Source organism: Maniola hyperantus, chromosome 7 (genome assembly GCF_902806685.2).
Source record: "Maniola hyperantus chromosome 7, iAphHyp1.2, whole genome shotgun sequence".
Classification (NCBI taxonomy): Eukaryota; Metazoa; Arthropoda; class Insecta; order Lepidoptera; family Nymphalidae; genus Maniola; species Maniola hyperantus.
The window spans coordinates 3,608,598-3,634,892 of record NC_048542.1 but is presented as its reverse complement, the minus strand read 5'-3'; the positions used below and the strand labels follow the sequence as shown (position 1 = coordinate 3,634,892).

Below are 26,295 nucleotides of genomic sequence, written 5' to 3'. Positions count from 1 at the left end.
ACTAGCGTGGCCCCTATAGTCCCTCTCGCTCAAGCAGAGGTACTTGTGAAATGTTATTCCTTCTATTTTACGTTCGCATCGGCTATTGTAGCCTAGTATACTGCAACCCACTATTGCACAATAACTTCAAAAATAAAAATTGTACTTAATTTTCAAAACAAATCAATTATTTCTTTATAATTCCAATTCTGTTTTTATTATTACTTATTTCAGAGCGGCCATACTAATAATATTTTAAATTTGCCTCGCTTTTCCAGTCTCTTCAGTCTTCTTTCGTTAGCCAGACTTAGAACTTGACGTAGCGTGAAGAGCTTAAATCGCGGATTTATACTTTAGTATAGATGCGTGGCTTAAATGCATTTAGCTATCTCGCTATAACAGTAAGAGTCACAGAGTCACAATAGGGCTACTTCTACAGGTTCTGAGCTAGTAACGTATAATGGGTAGTAGGAATGGATGTATTATTAATAATAATCAAAAGTAATCAAAAATATCTTTTATTAAAACCAAAATGACATAAGCGCAATGTCTCAAAAAATAATTACAATCCAAACATAAAAGAACATGTTAGCATAATACATGTAACGTGCGAGTTCGTACAAAATCTTTGTTTGCAATTAAAACAACAAAATTATTCAATAAATATTATTTACAATTCTATGGCAATGTAAAGGTACGAACATCTTTGGAGTCGCCTCTAAAATATAAAAAAAATCATATCTAAAATAAGTTAGCAAGTTTTTAATTTTATCCCAGTCTATATTCTCGAACAATAGTCTTTATATTAGGAATTATTATAGCAATTATTAGGAATTATTATAGCAGCTTATGCCCGCGACTTCAACCGCGTGGATTACTCAAATTTCAAACCCCTATTTTACCCCCGTGGGGGGTGATGATTCAAAAATCCTTACTTAGTGGATGTCTACGTCATAATAGCTATCAGCATGTTAGTGCGTTGGTAGATCAGTCAGTCAGCTTTTCCTTTTATATAGATAAGTAGATGAGTTTTCGTACGAATTTGACTCGTGTAAAAACACGCAAGAACAATCCCGACCTTCCAAGTACTATGGGCTAACGTCCCAACTTTCGATTCGGTTCTTTATTGGTAAGTTATATTGTAAGAGTATAGACTGATAAATAATTAAACACAGGCACAAACTCCATGAAATACAAAGGAAATTTTTAATAAATTAACATCGAGAAGCTAATATAGATAGGCTAAAATAAAATAAAATTCTACAATATTTCATTGAGCTCTCATTTCAATACTAACCAATAAGGTTAGTATTAAACTGTGAGAACTACGTTTGTGTGGACCGCACTGCCAATCAACCCCTCTTAATGATAGGTGTTATTCACTAGTACATCAGGCTCCAAATATAATACAGTGCTTCTTAGAGAAAAGGAACTATAGGATTTTAGACCTTTCAATTCCGTTTAGTGAATTGTTTACACCTGAATAATATCAATATTGTAGAATAGAAGAAAAATATGTTTAACAGAGAGCATTTAGTAAGCGTGTGACTTGAGGTAAACATGTTTTATGTTTTAATTAAACTAAATTTATTTTAAATAAAAAAATGGCTAATGACTAATTTTTCTTCTATTAGATGAATTAACGAGTTTTATCTTTAGTCTAAACTCGAATTGAAAACTATTTTACGAATATTTAAAGCATGTCTATTAAATACTAGCAAACTACTAAAGAATATTGGAGTACTCAACATTGTTTAGAAATAACCCTTAAGGGTCAAAAATTAAAACACATCTAAAATCAAAATGAATTCATGAATAATCAAAAAACAAAATTCATAACAAAAAGGTTTAAAATCACACAAGTAGCTATTTAAGAATTTCATTTCTACCATAAATTAAATGTTATTACGTATTCTTCTTCACATCATTATATAAAATATGTTCACCAATTTGGCAAATCAAATTTTAAAACAATTTTCAATAAAATTGCAATACAAAAATTATCCTACCAAATAATTATATGTATATTATGAGTATTTTCTAGAGTTGAACATTAAAATCACATCCCTCTATACATTGTTTAAAATGTCTTGGTCCCAATCATTAAAATTTTCAGCATTCTTACTTCACTTACCGAATATTACCTGAGCTTAGAAAGTTTTTTTGGGAAAATATGTATTTTCTCAAATATTTATTCATTTTCAAATGACAGAAATATTAACAAAGGTCATACTCATTAAAACAAATCCATTTGAACTAACACTAAAACTTCATAAAATCAGCGCAAATACACATAAGTGTTCCACAGTAACTTAAAAATCGTTCCAAAATACAAATACACAAAAAAGTTAAAAATACACAAAAAAATCAACATCACTCTGACATAGTATAAATTGGCATCTAGTCAGTACAATAATTCTTGACTGCTTATTAGCAAGGAATATAGGTTCTCAGCCTCAATGCTGATGTCAGTAATTACTGACTGTGTGTTGATGTCCAAACGCACTTACGGTGCGCTGCGCAACGCGACGCGGCATGTCACATATAGTTTATGAGTTTGTATGGAGCAAGGCATTGCCGCGGCGCGTGGCGTCGCGCAGCGCAGCGTAAGTGCGTTTGGACCTTTAATCAGTAGGCTGTAACACAGTACGCGCCCGAAAGTAATGTACATCGACCTTTAGAAGGAAGACAGCAGATTTGTAGAACGCTGTTCCTGTCGTTGAGACCGACAAAACGTGATATAGGTATGAGTAACAGAGACAACGCTCTACAAAGCCGAAATGTCATTCTAAGGGCCGATATACATTACTTTCGGCCGCGTACTGTAATTAGAATATGAATGAAAACGATGAACAGGTACAGAGATATTCGAGGGTAGGTCTGATCTACCCTTTCGCCCAGTAATGTGTATCGCCGCATAAAACAGTCTAACAATGAAACACACTAAACACTTCACAAATCAGTCTAAACTCTAAATACAAGCAAAAGTTGTGTATGGCACTTGCTCAAGATCAGTCCAAATACATGTAAAAGTTCTGTGTGCCACAGTCTTGATGAAACATACTAAACACTTCACAAATAAGTCCAAATACACATAAAAGTTGTGTGTGCCACTCATTTGTGTCTCAAGATCAGCCCAAATACACATTGTGTGTGCCACTTATTTGTGTCTCAAGATCAGTCCAAATACACATAAAAGTTGGGTGTTCCACAGTAACTCGTGGCTAGGGCTTTGCCCGCGGGCGTGGGCGCACTGAAGGCGACCTCGGAGCGCAGCACCGCCATGCCGTGCAGCAGCGAGGCGCGCGCACACTCCAGCAGTCGCACAGCAATGCCGCGTCGACGGAACGACTTGTGCGTCCAAATGCGGGACACACCGCATCTGTAATGAAGATTAAGTATAAACAAACCTGTGATAGCCTAGTGGTTAGGAGGTCCGCCTTCTAATCGGGAGGTCGGGGGTTCGATCCCGGGCACGCACCTCTATCTTTTCGGAGTTATGTGCGTTTTAATTAAATATCACTTGCTTTAAGGGTGAAGGAAAACATCGTGAGGAAACCTGCTGCGTGCCTGAGAGTTCTCCATAATGTTCTCAAAGGTGTGTGAAGTCTGCCAATCCACACTTGGCCAGCGTAATAGACTATGGGGTTTGATCCCAGGCACGCACCTCTAACTTTTCGAAGTTATGTGCGTTTTAATTAATTAAACATCACTTGCTTTAACGGTGAAGGAAAACATCGTGAGGAAACCTACATACCTGAGAGTTCTCCATAATGTTCTCAAAGGTGTGTGAAGTCTACCAATCCACACATGGCCAGCGTCGTAGTCTATGGTCAAACCCCTTCTCACTCTGAGAGGAGACCCGTGCTTTGTAGTGAGCCGGTGATGGGTTGATCATGATGATGACTTACTTGACAGGGTAATCTTTAACACTGCAGCAATCAGGTTCGCCGGGTAACAGTTTGTAGGCCCGGGACTTGGGCTCCATTATCAAACACCCCACTATTTGCCTCTTTTCTATGAATAAGTACGCCTGGAAAGAAAAAAACGTTTTATTAATTCTGCTGCTCTGTTGTTTATTGACACCTACCAGAATCTATACATGTAATTTTTTTATAAAAAATAGTGAGTAAACGAGCAGGCGGGTCGGGTCACCTGATGTTAAGTGATTACTGTCGCCCATGAATATTTGCAGCACCAGAGGAACCGCTTATGAGATGTGGAGAGGTGCATTCTGACGTCACACCTCGACGCATTTTCTTAGTTATAGGATGCGACAGGTCGAGATGGCAATCGGGAAGGGACCACACAGCACACCCGCACAGCCCCCGCCCTAACCCGGTGCGGGCGACCGCGGGTGTGCGAGGCGTCCCCTCGCCTCATCGGGGTATGAGATTCGACCTGTCGCGTTTTTTTTTTAATTTTTTTTTTAAATTTTTTATTTATAGGTTAGATAAGATTAGCTTTAGGTCGTCGTAATAAACTCACAGTATACGTGTGTTGTTTCCTGGGCAAGTCGGGCGCGTACCCCAGCTGCGGGTGCACGACTCGCGCGAGTACACTCTCCACTCGCTTCCAGCCCGACTCGCCTCCGCGAATCTTAATACAGCGCCCGGTTTCCGTCTTGTCCACTATACACTCTTCCTTCCAGCCCTGGAATTAAAACGCCAAAATTTATAGGACACTAGGTTATATCGCGACGTCGTCCGCGTGGACCCTAAACCCTCTTAGGGGTTGAATTTTTAACAAAAAAATCCTTTCTTAGCGGATGTCTACGTCATAAATAGCTATTTCAGCCCGATCAGTGCAATAGTTTGAGCTGTGCGTTGATAAAATAAAAAAATATAAAATAAAATAAAAAAAAAAAAAAAATAGTCATTTATTTAGGCAACTTGAACCCATTTGGACATACATAAAAGTAAATACAAATACAAATGTACAATTGTTAAAAATAATAATAATAAAATGAAAATAATAAAGTATACAATAATAAAATTTAAATTAAATTAAAATTAAAGATTGCCCCCAAATAGGAGGTTCGTACTTTATTTACGGTTATTGTCACGATGTACGGCAAGCCAGTACTTCAGTATGGGATTCTCAGGGCACTCAGAGCATACCCTGAGGACCTCGTTTTGAGAATCGCGGATGCGGGACCAAAATGCCGCAACACGAGATCTAACAACCGCGAAATAATCGGGCACTCTGGCGTCAGCAAACATGCCCGACGCACTGCAGTATTTAGGCAGTTTCATCAGAATGCGGTATGCGTTATTATACTGCACTCTGATGCTGCTACGTGCACTTTTCGTGGCGTTGAACCAAAGCTGACACGTGTAGAAGCATTGACAATATGCTCTAAACAGCGTCAGCTTCGCCTCAGGACTGCACCGTGCAAACCGACGTGCGAGCATATTACACCGAACAGCCAGAGCCCTCCTTTCGCGTTCTATATCGCGGTTATCACGCAAGTCCTCAGTTAGGATATGCCCCAAGTACCTGAACTGATCCACCCTTTCAATAGGTACACCATCTAAAAAAACCTTCGGAATCCTCTCCGGACCTCTACCTGAGCGGAATAACATCATCTGCGTCTTTTTAACATTATACTTCAGGCCGTGATCCCTTGCATAATGCTCGCAGATGGCCAATAATCTTCTAAGTCCCCTGATTGAGGGACTTAGAAGTACCATGTCGTCAGCGTAGCTTAAATTATTCAGGCAAGTTGTACCTATATGACAACCAATCCTTGTACTTCTAAGTTCCTTAATCAGATCGTTTACGTATAAGCTAAAGAGGTCCGGAGAGGTCAGCCCACCTTGACGTACGCCACACTCTAATATATAGTCATTAGAGATGGCGTCGCCCCATTTAACAAAGTTTGTCTGATTTTCGTACCAGTATCTCAACAGGTCTACAGTCTTACTGGGTACATTCGATGTTGTTAGTTTTTGCCAAAGTCGCTGGTAGTTAACTAGGTCGAAGGCGCGGCTTAGGTCTAAGAAGCAAGCATAAACCGACGTACCTCTGTTAGTGTAGTAGTTAACTGTTGATTTAAGACTGAAAACTGCAGAATCTGTTGAGAGTCCAGAACGAAAACCAAACTGCGTGTCGTCAACCTTTACGTTACCTTTTATACTTGGATGTAGTAGCCTTTCCAGAATTTTACCTATAACGGTCCCTAAAGAAATCGGCCGATAGTTTTTAAGGCTGGAAAGGTCACCAGTTTTATTTTTAGGGATTGGAACCACCAACGTTCTCATAAGATTTTTCGGCAAATATCCAGTATTTACACAAAAAGTAAATAATTCCGCCAAAATACGAAAAATATCGAAACCTGCAAATAAGATGTGTTCTATGCTCAGCCCGTCAAAACCTGGAGCTTTACCTCTCTTCATTTTTCTAACCACGTTGGCTATACAATCGGGTGTGTACAGTAGAGTAGATCCTTCGATACTTTTAAAGTCACTGGGCATAGAACCATGCTGCTGTACATTTTTAGCTGGCAAGGGATCAACCTTGAAGTGGTGCGAGAACAACTCGGCAATCAACTTTGGTTCATGCTCACCATCTACGCTCGCAGGTAAGTTTGACTTATAGTCAAGACGCTTTGTTGCTTTCCAGAATTTAGCAAAGTTTTTATCTGCCTGATGTGAAGCCAGTATGTCCATTTTTAGTTGGTCCTCGTTGTTCTGGCACCTGGTTGATAGATCAGTCACACCTATATTCGCACTTTCAGAGTTATAGAGATAAGTAAAGAGACAAAAAAAAGTGGTGTGGGACTCGCAAACGAAAAGGGTTCTGTACCATCGTACAAGATATAATGTACTTTAAAAAAAAATTTGCATGGCGGCCATTTTAAGTTATTATTATTCGTTGTAATAGCTACAATAGAAATACACACTCTGAAAACATAGTTCTCTATCTATTACGGTTCACGAGATACAGCCGGCGAACAGACAGTCGGTTCGACAGCGGAGGTCTGTAAGAGGGTCCTGTTGGGTACGGAACCATAAAAATTAATATACAATACTCACATTGAACCTAAGCACATCGATAGCGTCGTGATGTACCAGATGGTCGTGCTCGTCTTGAGGATCACCAATCTGCACAATTTGAAAATACGTTTTCTTAATTGGGAATTTGACTCCCAATTTTTTATTACTTTATTGGGTTACCTTTAATAAATGTATTTGTATGAGGACTTTATTTGGTAAGGGATTTAGGGGGTGATAGCGGGCCATGGTCAAATCAGGTGGCTAATATTTGAACCGGAAACACGTTTTCAAATTTTTTATTGAAATATAAAATAACATTTAAAAAAAATATTAAAAAAAGTTAATAAAATTAAGTGCCGGACGCGGCCCGCAAGCCGTATCTTTGACATGATTTTTCATTTCCAGGGGATATGGAATAAAAAGACAAACCTGGTAAATAACACCGCACGCCGTACACTGTGTGGCGCCAATTTTCTTTTGTCCAGCATCGATGATGTACTGGTTATTTCCACTCTTTAGTAGTTTCTTGCTTCTTTCCTCAGTGCCTACCACAATGATATAAAATTAAATACCCTTTTTTTGCAAAGTGTCTTAATTTGATCCTAAAGTGATAATAAACTACCAAAAAAAATATAAAAATTTTATTCGCTCGATAAATGCAATAAACATGCATTTTAACATCGCCGCGTAAGCGCTGCTTGCCATCTTTTTAGGTTCGTGAGCTGTCATGACGTCACACGGATTGGCAAGCAACGGCGTTTTCTTAGTGAAACAATTTCAATCCGTGTGACGTCGGAATTAACATGGCGGCTACGGTGTCATGCGTTTTGGATATTTGTAGAACAGATAAAAAAGTGAAATCTTTAAAATGAATTATATAGTTTTATAAGCTGAAATTAATATTTTTCGATTGATTATTTCTAAAACTATCTTGTTTATACATTTTTAGATCTTTTTCTCGCTTGGTGTAAAATACCGTAATACAACTTACGTTTAGATCTTGGTGTACTAATACCAGGATTGGGTTCGCTGAAAATTGCGAAAAGCCTTTGTGACTTTTCCTTGTTTTCCTCTGTAGAATTGACGACATTTACATCTGTGAAAAAAGTAACTAAATACAGTACTACCACTTTCGGGCATCGGCGAAATTCGTTTACGCAGAAAACAGTTTCTTAACCGTACCGACTAAAATCAAACCAAAACAAACAAAAAGTGACTTTTGTATCGTCAAATGCATCTACCACTGGTTCGGAAAGTTAGAACTCACCAGCAACAACAGGCTCTGTCTCCGTGGAAGCCAGAATAGCTTCCGCATTAATGTTGTTGGATTGCGCCATTTGAAGTATCTGCTCGTCGAGCATTTGCATTTCACGTTCTATTTCATCCAGATCTGGTATTTCTTTTTGACCTAGAAATAATTAAAACATTATGAAAAACCGGCCAAGTGCGAGTCAGACTCGCGCAACTAGAGCTCCGTATAATACAGTCGTATTTTTTCGACGTTTGGCAAGATAAATCAAAAACTATTATGCATAAAATAAATAAAAATCTGTTTTAGAATGTATGTACAGGTAAAGCCCTTTCATGTGATACCCCACTTGGTATAGTTATCTTACTTTGAAATTGAAATACTAGTTCTTTGTTCATGAACATACACATTCACACACATTCACGGTTTTCGGATTTATTCCTTAACTTGTGCTATAAGACCTACCTATCTACCAAATTTCATGATTCTAGGTCAACCATACTTTTTTTTTACTTACCAGAGCCTCAATAGCTCAACCGGTAAAGGAGTGGACTGAAAACCGAAAGGTCGACGGTTCAAACCCCGCCCGTTGCAATACTATCGTACCTACTCCTAGCACAAGCCTGACGCTTAGTTGGGGAGGAAAGGGGAATATTAGTCATTTAACATGGCTAATATTCTTTTTTTAAAAATAAATAAATTTACTTACCATGTGCAATAGTTCCATCCACAAATATATATCCACCTTCAACAGGTAAGTACTGTCCATCTTTACTTATCTCCCCATGAGCAGCAGTGTGCCCTTCCTGATCCAGCATCATTACATCTTGCCCTGATTCACAGGGCAAATCTATGGCATCTTGTGGCACCACATTTTCTGGCATACCGGCCATATTTTCTGGCATATTATCAAGATGTTGCATTGTAATCCCTGATGTGTTAACCATACTTCCTGGCATATTAAGAACATTTTCTGGCATATTAGCCAGATTTTGTGGTAAATTTGTAGCCTGGCTGGCAATTCGAGTACCCAATTCCACTATAACTGTTTCAGAATCCAATGGTTTGGATCCATCAGTAACCGGAACAGCTGTAACCGGTTGGAAGATTTGGTTGGTTGCTTCTATAACTGTGCTGTTGAAACATGGTAACTCCTGTGGTTTTGTGTAGATCAGTTCTGACTCTGGAACCTCTTCCTCTGTCCACTGGCTGAGAAGTGCTTCTATAGTTTGTTTTTCTTTGTCGAATGGGTCAGCTTTTTCTAGAAAATATTTAATAGGGTTAGTTCTTTGTTCTGTTGAATTTAATATCAGTCCCAGGACTGTAAGGTTTGAATTCCTCTTATGCTGATGTTGCTTAAGAATAACATTGGATACTAATAATATCCAATCACACACTTGAATGTACAAGGGTTTTAATTTCTAATTTTCGTTTTAATAATGCAGTTTGTAATTAAATATTTATAACCCTAATGGCATAATCTTGTACCTATATCAAATATTTGAAAAGAGCAACCGCCGAGTTTCTTGCTGGTTCTTCTCGGTAGGAAAGGCATTCCGAACCAGTGGTAGATGCATCCAACTATTCGAAAGTACTTTTAAAAGTTTTATTTGAATAAAAAAGATTTTTATTTTATTTATTTATTTTTATTTTATTTTAATCCTAATAATATTATAAATGTGAAAGTGTGGATGTTCGGATGTTTGTTACTCAATCACGCAAAAACGGCTGAACGGATTTGGATGAAATTTGGAATGGAGATAGATTATACCCTGGATTAACACATAGGCTACTTTTTATCCCGGAAAATTGAAGAGTTCCCACAGGATTTTCAAAAACCTAAATCCACGCGGACAAAGTCGCGGGTATCGTCTAGTAATATATAAAAATATAAAACTTACCATCCACAGATGACTGGCTTAAAATTGAAACATCTTTGTTCACAGACTTATTAGCTGCAGAGTATTCAATACTGGCATTCGCTATAAAAGTGTTAGAAGCTGAATTATTTAACTGTCCACTAACTATCTTCGACTTATGTATTTTTGGCTTCCGGATCCTATGTCTAACGCCCATATTAATCTGACCAGGCTTCCTTTTACGTCTGTGGGAATGAGAATGGGAAAATGGACGCCTGCGTTGAGTATTTACAGTTTCTATAGCATTTGATAACTTCGTAGTGATAGTAGTGTTCAAATCAGGGTTGGATTTGCCATAAAATGACTTGGTAGAGAGAATTTCTTTAAGTCTGTCGCTATTGAAGAGAGATAGGCGAGCTTTAGGTGCTACGGATGGGTCTAGACGAGGTTGTTTAGGTATCGGACCTATATCAGTCATTCCTTCATAATGAAGCCTCTTATAGCTCTTTTCGCTCCCACAGGACTCGGGACTCTCTGCAATTTCTATTACAGATCTACGATGACGTTTCGGTGGAGAATTATTCTCTGAACTATTATGTGGTGTTTTCAACATCTGCGTAGGAGAGATGTAGCTACTTAAATCCATTTTAGTTAAGCACACAACAGCATTTTTTATTGGTGTAACATTTTTCTTTTGCTCGACTAGTATGCCTTTAAAGCTTTGGAATTTCGGCGTCATTTTGCGTCGTCTTGCCGATCGACGTAAAGTTTTAGTAGGTGTGTTTTCTTTTGAATCTGTGCCGGAATCTGTGTCGAAATTAAGGTCTTTCAAAGAGCTGCTGCAGCTTTCTGTGTCTGCGATAAGGCTGGCTAAGCTTTTCCTGGCTTTGCTCGAAGTGGAGGACACAGTATGAGCACTGGCACATGAATGGGTTGAGGATGGAGTGCCTGGATGGTGTTGTATGTGCGGTGTAGCCGGTGTTGATAAGGAACCACATTGCGCCTCTGGACATGAGTGCCTGGTTTGATATTTATTTAATGTGAAGGGTGATTTCATGAAGTTCTTCAAACTGTTCATGGACTTGTGGCTTCTTGTATCATCTGTTGAAACAAGCATTGATTAGACTTAGCGGTTTCGGGATGTTTTCATTGTGATTGATTGATTTCATTGTGATGTGATGATTGTAAGTAATAGTAGAATAACATCAGAGCTGACTGAAACTCTAAAATTTGTTAAAGTGTAAGTTTAACTTACAAGAAAACAAAACAATGACTTTAAAGATTGGCTATGGCAATATTTATAAAACACCATACTTTCAAAGGCTTATAGTAATCTATATCAGCTTCAATCCAAATTAGCTCAAAGTTCTTCAGAAAGTGGTAGAATTTATTAGTGCCTAAATAAGAGTCTGTTAGCAACAAGGTTTTGTTCACATAGCTAGAATACACAAATTAATTGTAAAGCTTTTATATAAAGCTACTTAAAACATAAGGAATGTGATAATATGTAAGTCAAAACTTCAAACCTTAACCATTCTGATACTACACCACCATTTATACTATCAAGGCTTTATTTATGAGCTTTGTAACTACTTGATTTCACATTGAAGTGTCGCTAGTCATTACTTAATCATTATTTTAAAATACCTATTTATATACAGTATACTAACGCCAAACACTCCTTTCTGGTGTTTTAGGAACATTCTGGTCTGTTTCATCACTAGAGCTGGAATCCAGGGTGCTGATGATTCCTAGATCACAATCATCGCTGTCACTTTCACTTTCCACCACGGGAAGATGCCGGTGCTTTGTCAGGGACTCCCTCCCTGCCTCATTCTCAACAAACAAGGTCTTTTTCCTCTCAGTCATTTTTGGAGTATGCGTATGAGGAATACGCAAGGAACGCCGCGGAGTAGTCGCAGCCATTGTTTTACCACGATTCACTTCATAAAAACAGTATTTTTTAAGTCACAAGGATAAAACACACGCGTCCAGTTTTTAGCACCTGCCTTTCCCGCCTAGACATAAGGCCATTTACCCCACTTTTTATGTAAACATACTACATAATCTTGGAGTTAATTTTTTAGAAATATGCCCACATTAATTTTTATTCAGACACACATCAAATATGAAGGGTAAAACGTAAAACAATCAAAAACTCGAGTAATCAAAACTTTTCGCAAACGTTTAGCCAGCAACCATTATGGCATATTGTTTGGCGCGTAAACATCTGTCACGTTTGGTGACGATGTTGCTACCTTGAAAGAATGAATGAGGTAAATAATACTCCAAATTAAATATTGTTAATAGAGAAGTTATTTTTGTGTTTATTATTGAATTAACAAAAGGTAATCTTCTGAATTTCTTTTATAAGGATAAGTGATAACTAAAATCAAGTTTAAATAATTTAATTAAGTATTTTTTTAATGGCAAGGTTAACGCCATTTGGCGCTACAATTCAAAATTTGATCATTCATCCAAGGTTCGAATCGAAATACTATATCCTATTATTATGTTATTGGTCTGTGATACTACTCACAAAAATAGTAACGTTGCTAATCCATCTAGTAATTAAGTAACTACCTACTCGTATTTGATGTCTTATTTTAAAACAGATGATGCACGCGACTTTGTTTGTCTGGATTTAAGTTTTTTCATATGGGAACTTTTTGATCCTCCGAGAACTATACCAACTTACCACTTGTATAATCCTTATTAAGTACCTACCTAACTAACCATAGGTATACCGAATTCATAGTATCTATAATATAAGGCCCGCAAATTGCTAATGTGCGTGGCCGCCATTTTAGTGACGTCAGCACTAGACACTAGACTGAAGTTTCGAGCTGATGGTATCTATATTTTTATTTCGGCTGAGCTTAAGCTGGCGTGTGCAATTTATCGTAGGTACATATAGTTAACTATTAAACTAGGCATTGATGAATAGACCTACGAATACGATCTATGATCATGGCCTCGTTGATCGTACCGGAACGCTAAATCGCTTGGCGGCACGGTTTTGCCGGTAGGGTGATATGATAACTATTCACAGCCAAAGCCAGACCAAACCAGACCAGAGGAAATTTAGAAATAATAAAATTTGTAATTGCCCCTGCCGGGAATTAAACCTGGGACCTTCCACTGATAAAGCGCTCTCCACTGAGCCAGGGAGTCTTCAAAATAAAAATTAATGTTGTATGTAGGTACAGTACCAAGCAAAGCAGGCAGGCAGGTATCTACATGAAACTCCAAGTCCCAACTTCTTAACCATAGATGGTAACTGCTGCACTTTTGGATTTGGACCTGCTGATTTAGTACCTAACTGTCGATGGTGAATTGATATTAAAGGTATGCTTAGGTACCAAGCAACGACTTCATGATTGAACTCCATGTCACAACTCTTCAACCCTGATGATGCAGGCTACTGCACTTCTAAGTGTTAGGTATTCAGGGACTGTTGTTTGTAAAATAATATTGTAGATGCCAAACATAGACACCATTATTTAACTCCAAGGTCCTACTCCTTAATACTGATGCTGCAAGGTAGGTATTTTACTGCACTCCTAAGCTATGCGTTTTTGGCAACTGTTGATGGTGAATAAAATTAATATTGTACCATTTACCATTCTACCAAAGTTCCAAACCACGACTACATGATTGAACTCCGTTCAAGAAAATCCCACGCGCTTCTTCGAAAATTCTATTCTATATTCTACTGTTCCGCCAGTCGAGAAGGTGGATAGGAATTAGGAAGGCGGCGAGGGTGCAACGGATCGACGTGATTTTTTGCAAGACTGGAGAGTGACACAGGCTACTTTTATCCCGGAAAATCAAAGAGTTCCTACGGGCTTTTAACAAACCTAAGTATATCCAAGCGAAAGAAGTCGCTGGCATCAGCTAGTCATAATAAGAATATTGTAGACACAAATGAATTTAATTAAGTAATTCCATAAAGTCCGCTCTATGTCTATTGTCTATACCTTACCTTATTTAAGATAGATAGGTCCTTATTTAAGATAGATAGGTAAAATGTTTTTGATGGGAACCTATTATAATAAATGTGATTGTTTTAAACTGTTAACACAATGATTATAAAGTTAAACAATGTACCTATGTGAACCTTTTGTTACATTTTAAAGCTCCAGTATACAATGACCTATTACTTTCGGCAATGCTGGCCGAAACCTTACTGGTACTTAAACCTTGCCAGCGTTTTGCGCTGTTTAATCTAGTCCAAGTTGCGCTAATTAGAAAGGATTTCCGGACACAATCCACTCAATTTTGGTTTCCTAATGAAAAAAGCCTTATCACCTAAATGTCCTGATTGCGATAGTCCTGAGAACGTACACCAATTATTATTGGAATGTGTTCGTAACAAAGCGGAGAGATGAAAGGTATTTACACGATTTTCCATGCCTCGCCAGATTGGCGGCTGTAACAGCGCCCCGTTACCTACTAAGTATTGTATTAATCGATAGTTTCGGCTTCGTAGGGCGTTAGTCTTGGTCGTCTACGTCACATATGAATGACTGAGACCACGCTCTACGAAGCCGAAGCTGCCCGAACTGACAAAATCGCCTTTTGCATTCGCGAAGTGAATTGGCCCAATGTGTTCAAGGCGCTTTACATATTTTCTTGTGTCTTTAAATTAAAATACTGAAGAATTGTTTTCAGGGTTTCATTGTATCCTTATTAATTTTATCATTGTTTGCTTTACTTCCATGAACATGAAAAAAGGTTAAAAAATCATCATTTTGATCCATCGCTGGCCCACTGCTGAGTAAGTGAATTGAGCACGGTCTCCTTTCAGAATGAGAAGGGTTTAGGCCTCAGTCCATCACGCTGGCCAAATGCAGATGCTGTAAGATTTATTTCACACACCTTTGAAAACGTTATGGGGAACACTTAGGCATGCAGGTTTCCTCACGATGTTTTTGTTTACTATTCAACGTTTTGAATAAAGGGGCGAATCAAAAATTCCTGAAAAGCCGACAACCCAACGCATTGGCGGTTCCTCTGGTGCTGCAAATGTTTGGGCGGCGGTATTCACTCAACTCAACATCAGATGACCCACCTGCTTTACTCGCTTATTATAAATAAAAAATTAAAATCTAGCTAGGTAATAGATACCTATACCTAAGTATATTATATAGGTACTTACTCAGGTTATAGGCATCTACACACAGATTAGAGATGTAGGTAAGTACCTACTTCCTTTACCTTTACTTCTCTAATCTGTGTATCTAACAGCTACCTACATCTACATACCTACCTACTAGATGAATTTTGAATCCTACTTAGGCGAATTTTTTTGTTGCTGATGGTACGTTAAAAGAGATCTCTGTTGGAACTTAGATTGGAATAAGTAGGTAGGTACCTACATTGTTAATTAGAACTTCTTGCATAATAGTATTAGACGAAAACTAATTAATGATTAGCTAAACTTCGTCCTAAAACGTCCTAATACATGCGCACGCGCCGCCCCGACCTCCCTCGCCTCTGATTGGCCCGTTTCCGTAAATCCAAGATGGACGCCCACACCTCACATTACTGAACAATAAACAATCTAGAGTGTGACCCATTTCTGCTGGCATCATTAATCAATTTTAGACTCAATTTGCATATTCAATAAGGCTTAAATTTGATTGACGTCATTGCCAGTAGTCAATTTAGGACCGTTTACTAGTTTAACTATAGCTTCTTTCTAAAAGTTACATCTTGTAACTTACATCTAGCTTATCTAATATAGGCTATCAAATACAATCAATTTATTTTGGGCAAGCTTTGACTGCAGTCGGTAACTGGATGGGTGACCGAAATTTGGAGGTGAGCCCCAGAGAGCATGTGGAATCATCCGACCAAATCAACGCTTATTTTTTTTTAAATCCTAACTGAGAATCCAAGATCTTCTTGATTGTAAGGTCATCAGCGAACTTTTAAATTTCACCACAGATCGTCAAAAACAATGAACGAAAAAAACTGTCAAGTGCGTGTCAGAAGATAGATACGGAACCCTGCCTTACCGTGTGATCTGACTCAGAACACACGGTAAGTTAGGTATAGGTTTCCGTATATATATCCGTATTAGGTATAGTATAGGTACGCGACAGGTTGAGATGGCAGTCGGGGTATGAGGCGGGGGGGCGCCCCGCCCCCCTGCATGTCACCTGCGCCCGCCCGCATTGGGTAGAAGCACAGAAGATATTATGTAGAAGTACGACGCCCGTTGGACACATCCTCGAAGTCCTAGCGCCAGGGACTATTGGTTAGACTGATCAGGACGTTGATCAACGCCGCCCTGATATCTCCGCCTTCGAGCAGGATCAGCTCGCTCGCAAACCTGCTCGGCGGCCTCCTTCTTGAACATTACTGTTTCACAGAAGGAGACCACTGCCCGCCATGCTTCATTGTCGTCCAGCATTGCCGCTATAACAGCCGGTGGTGACAAGTCTCTCCCTATGCAGCCGACCAGGGTGGACTCATTAGAGTACCTACCAACCATTTACGGCTTACGTAAATTAGGTACCTAGGTACCTACCTACTTAAAACATACAAAAACTGATAAGTACAGTAATTAGGTACCTACCAACTTACCAACTTAATTATTGTTACTCAATGTGCAGGTAAACCATAATTAGTAGTTACGAGGAAAAAAAATACGATTTCGTTGTATGTTTTCGTAATTTTGAAGTAAACGTACCTCGTTAATTTTCAAGGCGCTGCCACCCAATGACCCAACCCAGTTGATGTATTGTAGTGTAGCGTCAGCGGTTATTGTGTGCGGCCTGGGTTCAATCTCGGGGTCTACTTACCTTTAACTTTTCAGAGTTATAATATGTAGGTAGGTACCTATGTGCGTTTTAACTTTTAAGTAGGTACCTACTTAATAAAAAATAACCATCTTGAGGAAATCAGAATCTCTGAGAGTTCAAAATAGGTAAAGTCAGCCAATCCGCACTTGACTAGAGTGATAGACTATGGCCTACACCTTTCTCATTCTGAGAGAAGACCCCTGCTCAGTAGATACTTATGGGTCCGACGATGCATTGAGATGATCACAATGTATGTAAATTGTAATGCAAGATATGTAATGTAACATGTGTCTTAAAACTCAAAAAAAACTGATACATTTATATACTGACGTAGTTAATTATGTACCTATTAGTTAGTAACAGTTAATAGGTACCTACTCATGTGCCGCCAATGCGCCGGCTTTTCCGGAATTCGTTGATGCGCCCTTTGAATAACCCCATTAGTTGAAATGTAGTGGGAACACCGCTGAAGTGAGTTGGTTCTACAATTAAAATTTAAAACTAAGTCAAAAGTATGTAGGCACCTACCTACTAAATACCTACTTTATTTATGGAATAGGTATTTTACCTTCGCAAAAAATATTCAAACGTGCTTTATGCTATCTGCAAAGATAAAAAAGGATATTATATTTTTATGTCATCTCTTTTTATCTCATCAGTCATCATAGATTACGACGGAAACAGATGGCACAATGCTAAATACTTGGCTTAATTTTGCTATGAATCTATGATAGGTAAGTACTTGGTTCTTGACATGGTTTAGCTTAAAACCTGTGCTCTCTATCAGATCTTTATAGGTTCCCTTATATTTCAGCCTTCAGGGTCTTTTACTTATTCATTTTACATTTTGAAGAATGTCACATGACCATGACTAAACAAAGAATACCTACTAAACTTGCTTTTATAACGTTGTTTTAAATATAAATAAGAAAAACTCGCTGACTTGCGAAAATAGTAGCGTAACTCAAAATTCTGTCAAATTGGGTTAAGTATAAAAACGATCAGAAATCTTCACTGACTGATTATATACCTACTTGAAATCTTTGATATTTTATTGTGAACAGAAACGCAACGCCGATTTCGCGTCAACGTTCGTTAAAAAGAAGAAGCGTCCTTATTCATTTGAGAGAAAACACAAATACAGACTCATCTTAGTTGATTCGATGACATGCACTGTCGATTTCAATAGTTGTCATAGTGTCATACAGTTTTCAAGAATAGTGACATAATTTAGAGATCAGTCGTTGTTTCTGATAAAGGCAAGTATGTTTTTATAGTCTTATTTTTACTTACTTGATTCTTGAATAGATCTGGGCAATTGCTTAGGTATATATCTTATTTTATACTGACTTTTCTTACTTGAGTCTATTTTCACCAAAAATAAGTAGATTTTTTATAATATGTGATCTCGAGAATAACGATTTGTCTAAAACTCCCTTTAGAGGACAATTTTTTTTTATTATTTCAATAAAGTTAAGTTAAGTAAATATTTTTAAGTGTTTCGACAGTACACCTTTAATCAGTTAAATCAAACACTCAATAAATCATTTTCATATTGCGGTATGTAATAAAATATTTAGAAAAAACTTCAAAAGGTATTCTCTAAAATCAATAATTTTGAGTTACGTCACTATTCTCGCAAACCAGCGAACTGTGTATGGACTTATGGAGCACAGGAGGCACGGTAATATTGGAGGCAGTGTTTCCATATGTAAATCGAGAATTACCGCGTTGAAGGGTTAAAATTACGGTGTTTCTAGATTAAATTACGGTGGATTAGCTAAAAGAATGGTACCGTGTAAATTACCGTGTCATTTTTAAAAGAAAAAAGTCACGAATTTGCTTTTTAATCAATTATTAATATTATTCTGAATCCGACTCTCCTAACATAGCAATATCTTTTTCATAAACGGATTTATTCATATTAATATTTTGTTAAATCTCATTAATATGACACACAATGACAATATAACATTTCACTCCTTCCTAATTGCTTGAATAAGGACGAAAATAGATTGCTGAGATTTGATGCTTAAACCGAGAGCAAGAGAAATGTTGTTATTACGAAATATGCTAAGGTGACTGAGATTCGTACTCGTATTACGCAGTATATTATGAATTTTTAACGTGATTTTTGTATAACGGTGACACGGTCAAGGTAATGGCTATATTACCTTGACCGTAGATTAGGACTGAATTACGGTGCATCTACGGTAATTACCGTGTACATGGAAACACTGATTGGAGGTATCTGGAAAATGCAGTCGCTATTTTCATTGATATTATCTCACGGTCGAGTACAAAACGACACCCGAATCAAATACTACTTTTCGTACACAGGCTTAGCAAGGCGCCTAACGATAGACGCAATGTATAAGCACGTACTGAACAAAATCACCCATCTAGATAAAAACCTTCACAAACAAAATTATCTACGACAGCGTAACAACATTGGCAAGTGGGAAAAATTTAGGATACATTGACGTTTTTTTACCAACTTAATTCGTAGAAAATGGTGTTAAGCAAGCGTTTATAGGCTGCGAGGCGTAAAGTCAGTGACGCGGCAGTCGGCTATCTCATCAATGATAAGTACCGGTTTGGCAACGTCGCTTCGCCTCACCTGGCGTTTACCTGCGCAGTGTCAACGGGGGGCAAGCGACTGCCAGTCGATTTACCGTACCGAAAGACACGAACGTGTGTCTAACTTAACATTTAAATAATTAAAACATATCTATTATATAAATATTCACCAAAAACAGCCATAAACGAAACAATTTCTAAGCAGTGAGCACAAAGTGAAATCAGTGACTGAACGGAATCATTCGAGCGTATCCGGGACTAGAATTTCGTATACATTGACACCTATCGAGTTTTGGAGTTTCGGGCACACGAATTCGTGTAGCGCCGAATGGAATTAGCTTTTAATTCCAGATTTTCACTAGCGGAAAGCCGTTTAACGCTTACGTATACGTTGTCATATAGCGGTACTTGCAGACTAACTTGAACCGTAAGTGCCCGTGCGAGTGTTAAGTAACAGTCAGGTTTGTGTTTAACTTGGTACGAGTAGTTTTGGACTTGGACTGTGAGACTGAGGTATCCCGTTAGACATTAGTATGCGAGTGGACTGTTAATTTGGTGAACTCGGCTAGTGTGGTGTGTGACAGTGTATGGCGCGATGATTACCGGAGGCTGGGTGTGCGCTTTACATGTCCGCACGGCGGGGCTGGGAGGCGCCGCGTTGGGTTCTGACGAGGAAGAAACTGTGTACCTCGCTTATGTCGTCATAGACGCGCTCACCAACCAGGTAACTTATCCTCATTACCTACCGAAGGTCGCAAATCATGGACCTCTTCCATTCATCACTTTCGTGGGAGAATGGCAGATCGCAAAACAATAATTTAACAAACAATATTTTGTAAACAATGGTGACAATGGGTAATAGTAAGTACCTACCTACCTACCTATATTACTAAATAGGCACTAGCAGCAGTCTGAAAATCCTTGACAAAAATAGATAGCTGTATGCCTGTAAAAGTTCTTTCAAACTCGGTTCAGCCGTTTGGCAGAGATTACCTCGCTCAAACAGATACAGAAGGGCGTTTGTGCACTCATCCGTATCCGTCATACAAATAGGTACGTCGCTACTCATTCGATTCGTATTTTTACGGAATTCGTGATTTCACGGATGAGTGCACAAACTCCCTTAAGTAACTAGTAGGTAAATATTTGACACGAATTTTTATTCGATTTTTTTTGACGGATGATGTAGCCAGTGTAACCATAATTTTGGAAATAAAATCGGGACAACTTCTGACAATTAAGTATTTTAGGAGTTGATTTTTTAATTTCTACTTTACTGGAATTTTATACGAATCATTATTCACTATTTCACATTATTCATAAGCACTTGTAAAACGTTTGTACTAGGTAGGTACCTACTAAACTATTTTATTACCAAGAGGTCTCTGAAACCAATATGTTGCGTGTACACGGCTAGGTATCTATTCACAAACATGAACTATTTTAAACGACCATGCTGGTTTCCTGCGCATGGGGCAAAAATAATAAAAAATGACAAAAATAAGTTATTTCTCAGTGATTATTGATTAGAAGGTCTTCCAAAATATGTTAAATCCACGCCCTTTGTTAGTTTTAAGTTTAATAACCATTTTAAATTATCGAGTAAACTAAAAAAAAGCACGTCAAATGATTGTGACGTCACATTTCAGTATTTTTATAGTAGCTCGCATAGGTACCTACTAAGCGCGCGTTTTGACGTTCGATAAAAAGTTACTGATTTGACTAGTTGTCAAATAGGTATCCTATTGCCATTTCACACTGTAGCTGTCCTGTCAAACCACGGCAGGTAGTGGGCCTGGTCTACTTGTGTAAGCAATAATATTATGTATTGTGTACATATGCACCATTACCGAGTATGTATGTACTTGTAAAAATACCTTATTAGTAAGTAATTAATAACAATATTAATTAAATATTATATTATGCTGCTTAACAAATAACAACAGCCAAAAAGTTAGGTATACTTTAGCCAGCTACAAACCATCCGACTGTATCTCAGTGGCCATAGTAACTATAATTTATTTGAAACGCTGGCGACCAAATGATGTAAGTAATTGCAAGAAATTTTACAGGAGTAAAAAACTGAATGGAAATTCTTGAAACTTTAGTGTTTAAGTAGGTAAGTAGGTACCTTGTATTGTGATTGTACCGTTTTGATCGGAATCACGATCTTTGTACTCGGTTTCAGCATAGTTTTAGGTCGTTTTGCTTGGAATGAGTTCAAGTTTGCATTCAGTGATCAAAACGTCCGGATTAGAAAAAAGGGCTTAGAGCAGAAGTCTTATTATTTTACCGTTTTGTTCGCCAAATCCTCCATTGAGTTTTACTTAACGCAAACAGTCCAACAAACTCGTTACGGAATAAGTACAGTTAGTGGCGGCACTAGACTACCAAGATACTGCATGCCCACCGTGAGCCCCATGACCCATCCCTCCTATCTCCATGACCCATCTATTCAATTTTTTTAATATGTTGTCTTGGTGTTGGTGTTGTACAGTACATCGTCCCATCAGTGTCTATCACCGACATCCAGCCCTTTTACCACGAAAGTTGTGGTTCTCACTTTGCTACAATCGCACAGTTGTGTGATTGACTGAATTTATGCTATTCTTGCTGCATTGTGCGTTGTATCCAATAGTGACAGAGTGTCAGTCAATCAGAGATTGCGATTACTGTAGAGCTATGCTATCAAACTAAAATTCTGACTAGATGATTTATAAAAGCTGAAAGTTGCGTTATCTGTGGTTACCTATCGTAGTTCTGTCAAATCAAGTTTGTCCGGGTAACGACCATGTCGGCGCCAACAAAGTTGGGACGTCTGTAAACAGTAAAAGGGAAGTAGACATGCGATAGTACGTGCGGAGTGAATAGTTGCGAAACTAAAAATGATTTGCAAAATTTAACTGCTTGTGATAGGTATAAAATGTTCACAAAAATGATGTCAAATTTCTAAAAAAAAGTAATGTTTAACCGCTTTGTGACCGATTTAAAAAAGAGATTTTCTATCAAAAAAACTGGCCAAGTGTGAGTCAGACCCGCGCACTGAGGGTTCCGTACTACAGTCGTATTTTTTCGATATTTTGCACGATAAATTAAAAACTATTATTATGCATAAAAATAAATAAAAATCTGTTTTAGAATGTACAGGTAAAACTCTTTCATATGATACCCCACTTTTTTTTTCAGTTTTTAAATTTATTAATTTTAATATGAATTTAAATAATTAAACGTAAAAATTACAGATCGAAAATATCATCTAAACCACCGCAACGAGGCAGGGTGCCCAGAACGCTGGCAGCGTTACCTCGTAGAAATAAAAGAAGAATAAAACTATTTTCAATAGTTTTATTTGTTCATGAACACATTTTAATTTTTTTTTGTGAACTAACCACTAATTCGCTGTTTTCGGATTTTTCCCTTTACTTTAAGACCTACCCTACCTGCCAAACAATTCTAGGTCAACGGGAAGTACCCTATAGGTTTTCTTGACAGACACGACAGACGGACAGACATACAGACAACGGAGTGATCCTATAAGGGTTCCTTTTTTCCTTTTGAGGTACGGAACCCTAAAAAGTGTAGAATAAAACACTACCATAAAGAATTATGAATATAATTTATTGTGGGTAGGTTAGGTTAGGTTAGTAACTGATTTGTTCCACGCAACTTTTTAACAGACTGCCAAAAAGGATGTAGTTCTCAACTCGGCTCGTTTTTTTAATTCGCGATTTGCGAAATTGTTTTTAATCAACTGCAACTAGGTTATGACGGTGTTTAGTAAGTCGATTTTATTCTTTGTATTGCTGTGTTGAAAAGGTACGCCCGCAGTCGAGAATTTTGTATGCTTCGGGCTTTACATCCAAAGTAATGAAGGTCATCCAATAAATGAAGACTGGATAGCGACAAGATTTGTACGTTTCAGCTTGTTAAGACGCCATTAAATAAAGTGATGATCTTTGCTTACTTCAAAGTCAAACCTGTTTCTTAACTTTGCAACATAATGTGGTGAGTATAATCAACAAAAAGTTCTAACAAAAATAAATACGTTGGGTATTATTATTCGAGTTTTATCCAGATATACGTAAGTATCTGATCCGCGTTATCTTTACAGTCTGTAATTTTGATTTGAATATAAAGCTCGTTTTTTATACTTTATCAAATCACAATCATGATTTTATGAATTCGTAAATAACTAGAAGGTCTTTTTAAAAAGTTTGTTTTATTGTATGTACCTAATATGAATGTGGGAGGACAAACGAGATTGCGTGAAAGAGGATATAATATGCGAGTTAAAGGGGTGGATAATGCGTTGACGGATGACAGAAGCGTGGAAGAAGAAGACATATTAGGCTGACCCATTCCAAGGGCTGACCTCATATGTCAGGAAGCGGAAGATAAGTTATATTGCATACCTTCATTTTGAGAACTCACAAACTCTTAGATATAAAGAAGCTATGTGCTAATTTATATAAGCTATTATCTCCATTCCAAACAGCCAAATCGGTTCAGTCTTTGTGGCGTGAAGGACTAACAAACATCTGAAAGTTTGGATGTTTGTTATCCATACCAAAATTATAAATGCGAAAGTCTGTCTGTCTGCTAGCTTTTCACGGCCCAACAGTTTAACCAATTTTGATGAAATTTGGTACAGTGCTAGCTTACATCCCGGGAAAAGACATAGGCAACTTCTTATTTCGGAAAATCAAAGAGTTCCCACGGGATTTTTAAAAAACCTAAATCCACGTGGACGAGGTCGGGGGCATCATCTGTTTATTATATTACCTACTTAGTAAGATGACAAGTCAGTTGCTATATTTATAGCTTTAGAAGGATTGTTGTTTTTCAGTACATAAGTAAAGTTATGTACTTCAATGTACCTAAGAGTAAATAGGTACCTTAGACGCAAGCACGCTCCAACCTGGGCCTCATAATTGCACACCAGACATGATTGTCCTCAAGCGCAAGCCTATCTACCTCGCACTATTTTGCTTTAAAAAAAACTGGTTTCAAAGGCTGTTTTCAAACTTTCACAAACAAATTCTCAAATGGTCGAAAACGTGCATTAATGTCGATGATGAGAGTCTGATTTTGACATTTTGCTCGAAAATAAATCTCTAACAAGTACTTTTTTAAAGCCCTATGGTTTGCAGTCTACACTGCATCAGGTCTGGTGTTTATCAAGTAAGTGAAAAATAAGTACTTAAATAATCTTTTTTTTCACATTTGAAAATGCCGCTATAATGATTTTTTTTCAAAAAATTTATGGCTTAGTGTAACTCGGGATGATGTAGAACGAGATTCCAAAAATCCAAATCTGTTCTGGCAATTAGAGGTTATGGTGGCATACATAAATTCACATACATACAATACATGAGCCCCGAAAACATTACTCCTATTTTTGGGCTTTGTATCTTCTTCTTCGCTCTGGGCTGGTTTCCGCACTTAAACGTTTCCGTCTGTTGTGCGTGCATTGCCCCTTCCCGGCTGAAGTCTTCACTCCAGCCATCAAAGCTCGCTCCAGAAGCCGAGTAGACCGCCTAGGTTGTCAAAATGTCAAAGGCTTCATGGAGTGAGGTTGGGGAACCCAGATGGCGCTCGCGTTGTTTTACCACGCCCGTGCACTCTAGGAGCACGTCGGTCGGACGCGCGTCGGTGTTTCATCGATCTTTATGCAGGCCCTGCACAGAGGACTGTCGACACCTATAACGAAACGGTGTTTGTTTAGTGGGCTATGCCTTGTTATGAGTCCCACCACCTTTCTAGTTTACCTCTGTCCAGGCGGAGTAGTTTGTTAGTTTGTCGCTTGTCTTGAAGTATATTCATTCAGCCGAAAATGTGTCAAAATCACAGTTAGATATCACCGACAAGATGGCTGGCGAGGCTGGCGTAGCTCGTGTTGGAACGAAAGCGTCCTCAGCGCTCCGCATTACGCAGTCACTTTTTTCTCCAACAGTAATCTGCACGATAGTGAAAGTTTTCATCAAATAATAAATTCCGTTCTGTTTTTCCTACCTTTGAATCGAAATAAAATTCTATAAGTCTACCTATATAATTTTAGTTCGTAACGACATTGAACGTCACTTTCAGGTTTTCCTAAAACTAAGGAAATAATTGCTTGGTAAGTTAATAATCTAATTTTAGATTTAATGGTTTTCTTAAGTCTAAACTAATTACATTCTTAGTTAATCGATTGTAACATGGAAAATATATTAACTGGACAATACGGGAAATAGGTTATAGATTTAGTATCAGTGCAAGTATCACTGGATTTCAACATGGGATTATTCAAAGTGTGGATCAACAAAAGTCAAAAGTCAAAACGTTTATTCAAAGTAGGTAAAAAAATTACGCTTTTTGATAGTCGGTTTGCATTTGTAAGATGATGATATTATAGTGGTGATAATTTTTACGCGAACTTAAAACTAAAGCAACAAATTCCTGAATAGGCTTCAATGCATTGGCGGTTCCTCTGGTGCTGCAAATGTTCATGGTTGGCGGTAATCACTTAATATCAGTTTAACCGTCTACTTGTTTGCTCGCCATTCATTAAAAAAAAGTTTCACACGTGTCCGGGGTCAGACGTTTTATTCATACGGTCACAGAGATTTGCCATCTGCACGGTATAGGTAGATTAGATAATAGTGTACACTGCACACAGAATATATGTTGACTCTGTCTTTCCTTACTCTCATAAATACTCCAATCTGATACTCCCAGAGCTCGGGGTGAATAGGGTGGGATTGGCCATATTTCCTAACATAACGAGACAAGGTCTCAGCTGGAACTCTCAGGCAATGAAGTAGCATCGACGGCCTAAA

The 26,295-nt window shown here is 38.0% G+C and overlaps 2 protein-coding genes across 5 annotated transcripts in view; one reads left to right on the top strand and one right to left on the bottom strand.

Moving 5' to 3' along the window:
• Positions 1-483: 483 nt before the first annotated feature.
• Positions 484-24,922, bottom strand: LOC117983486 (N-acetyltransferase eco-like). Of its 2 annotated transcripts, none has more exons than XM_069499736.1 (10): positions 24,839-24,922; positions 10,128-11,186; positions 8,936-9,487; positions 8,245-8,385; positions 7,969-8,073; positions 7,407-7,522; positions 7,017-7,085; positions 4,468-4,632; positions 3,891-4,012; positions 484-3,361 (listed from the first exon to the last, which is right to left on the bottom strand). In XM_069499736.1, the coding sequence occupies exons 2-10, from the start codon at positions 11,161-11,163 to the stop codon at positions 3,157-3,159; spliced, it is 2,511 nt and encodes an 836-aa protein (XP_069355837.1). In that variant the 5' UTR covers positions 11,164-11,186; positions 24,839-24,922; the 3' UTR covers positions 484-3,156. The 2 variants fall into 2 exon arrangements, with proteins under 2 accessions (XP_069355837.1, XP_034825943.1); XM_034970052.2 differs by lacking the exon at positions 24,839-24,922 and adding an exon at positions 11,756-12,296.
• The window catches only part of fus (epithelial splicing regulatory protein fusilli), a 103,794-nt gene continuing 97,047 nt past the window's right edge, over positions 19,549-26,295 (top strand). For all 3 annotated transcript variants that reach the window (XM_034970055.2, XM_069499742.1, XM_069499741.1), the window contains exon 1: positions 19,549-20,201. In XM_034970055.2, the coding sequence (XP_034825946.1) occupies positions 20,073-20,201 (129 nt within the window). In that variant the 5' untranslated portion in view covers positions 19,549-20,072. The remainder of the gene's footprint in view (positions 20,202-26,295) is intronic.

What these genes read in the sequence shown, in the direction of transcription:
- LOC117983486 (XM_034970052.2), bottom strand. Translation starts at nt 12,011, where the DNA reads ATGGCTGCGACTACTCCGCGGCGTTCCTTGCGTATTCCTCATACGCAT. An exon ending in GGATGGAACTATTGCACATG is followed by an intron (nt 8,386 to 8,935) that starts GTAAGTAAATTT and finishes AATTATTTCTAG; the next exon opens with GTCAAAAAGAAATACCAGAT. An exon ending in TCGATGTGCTTAGGTTCAAT is followed by an intron (nt 4,633 to 7,016) that starts GTGAGTATTGTA and finishes TTTTAATTCCAG; the next exon opens with GGCTGGAAGGAAGAGTGTAT.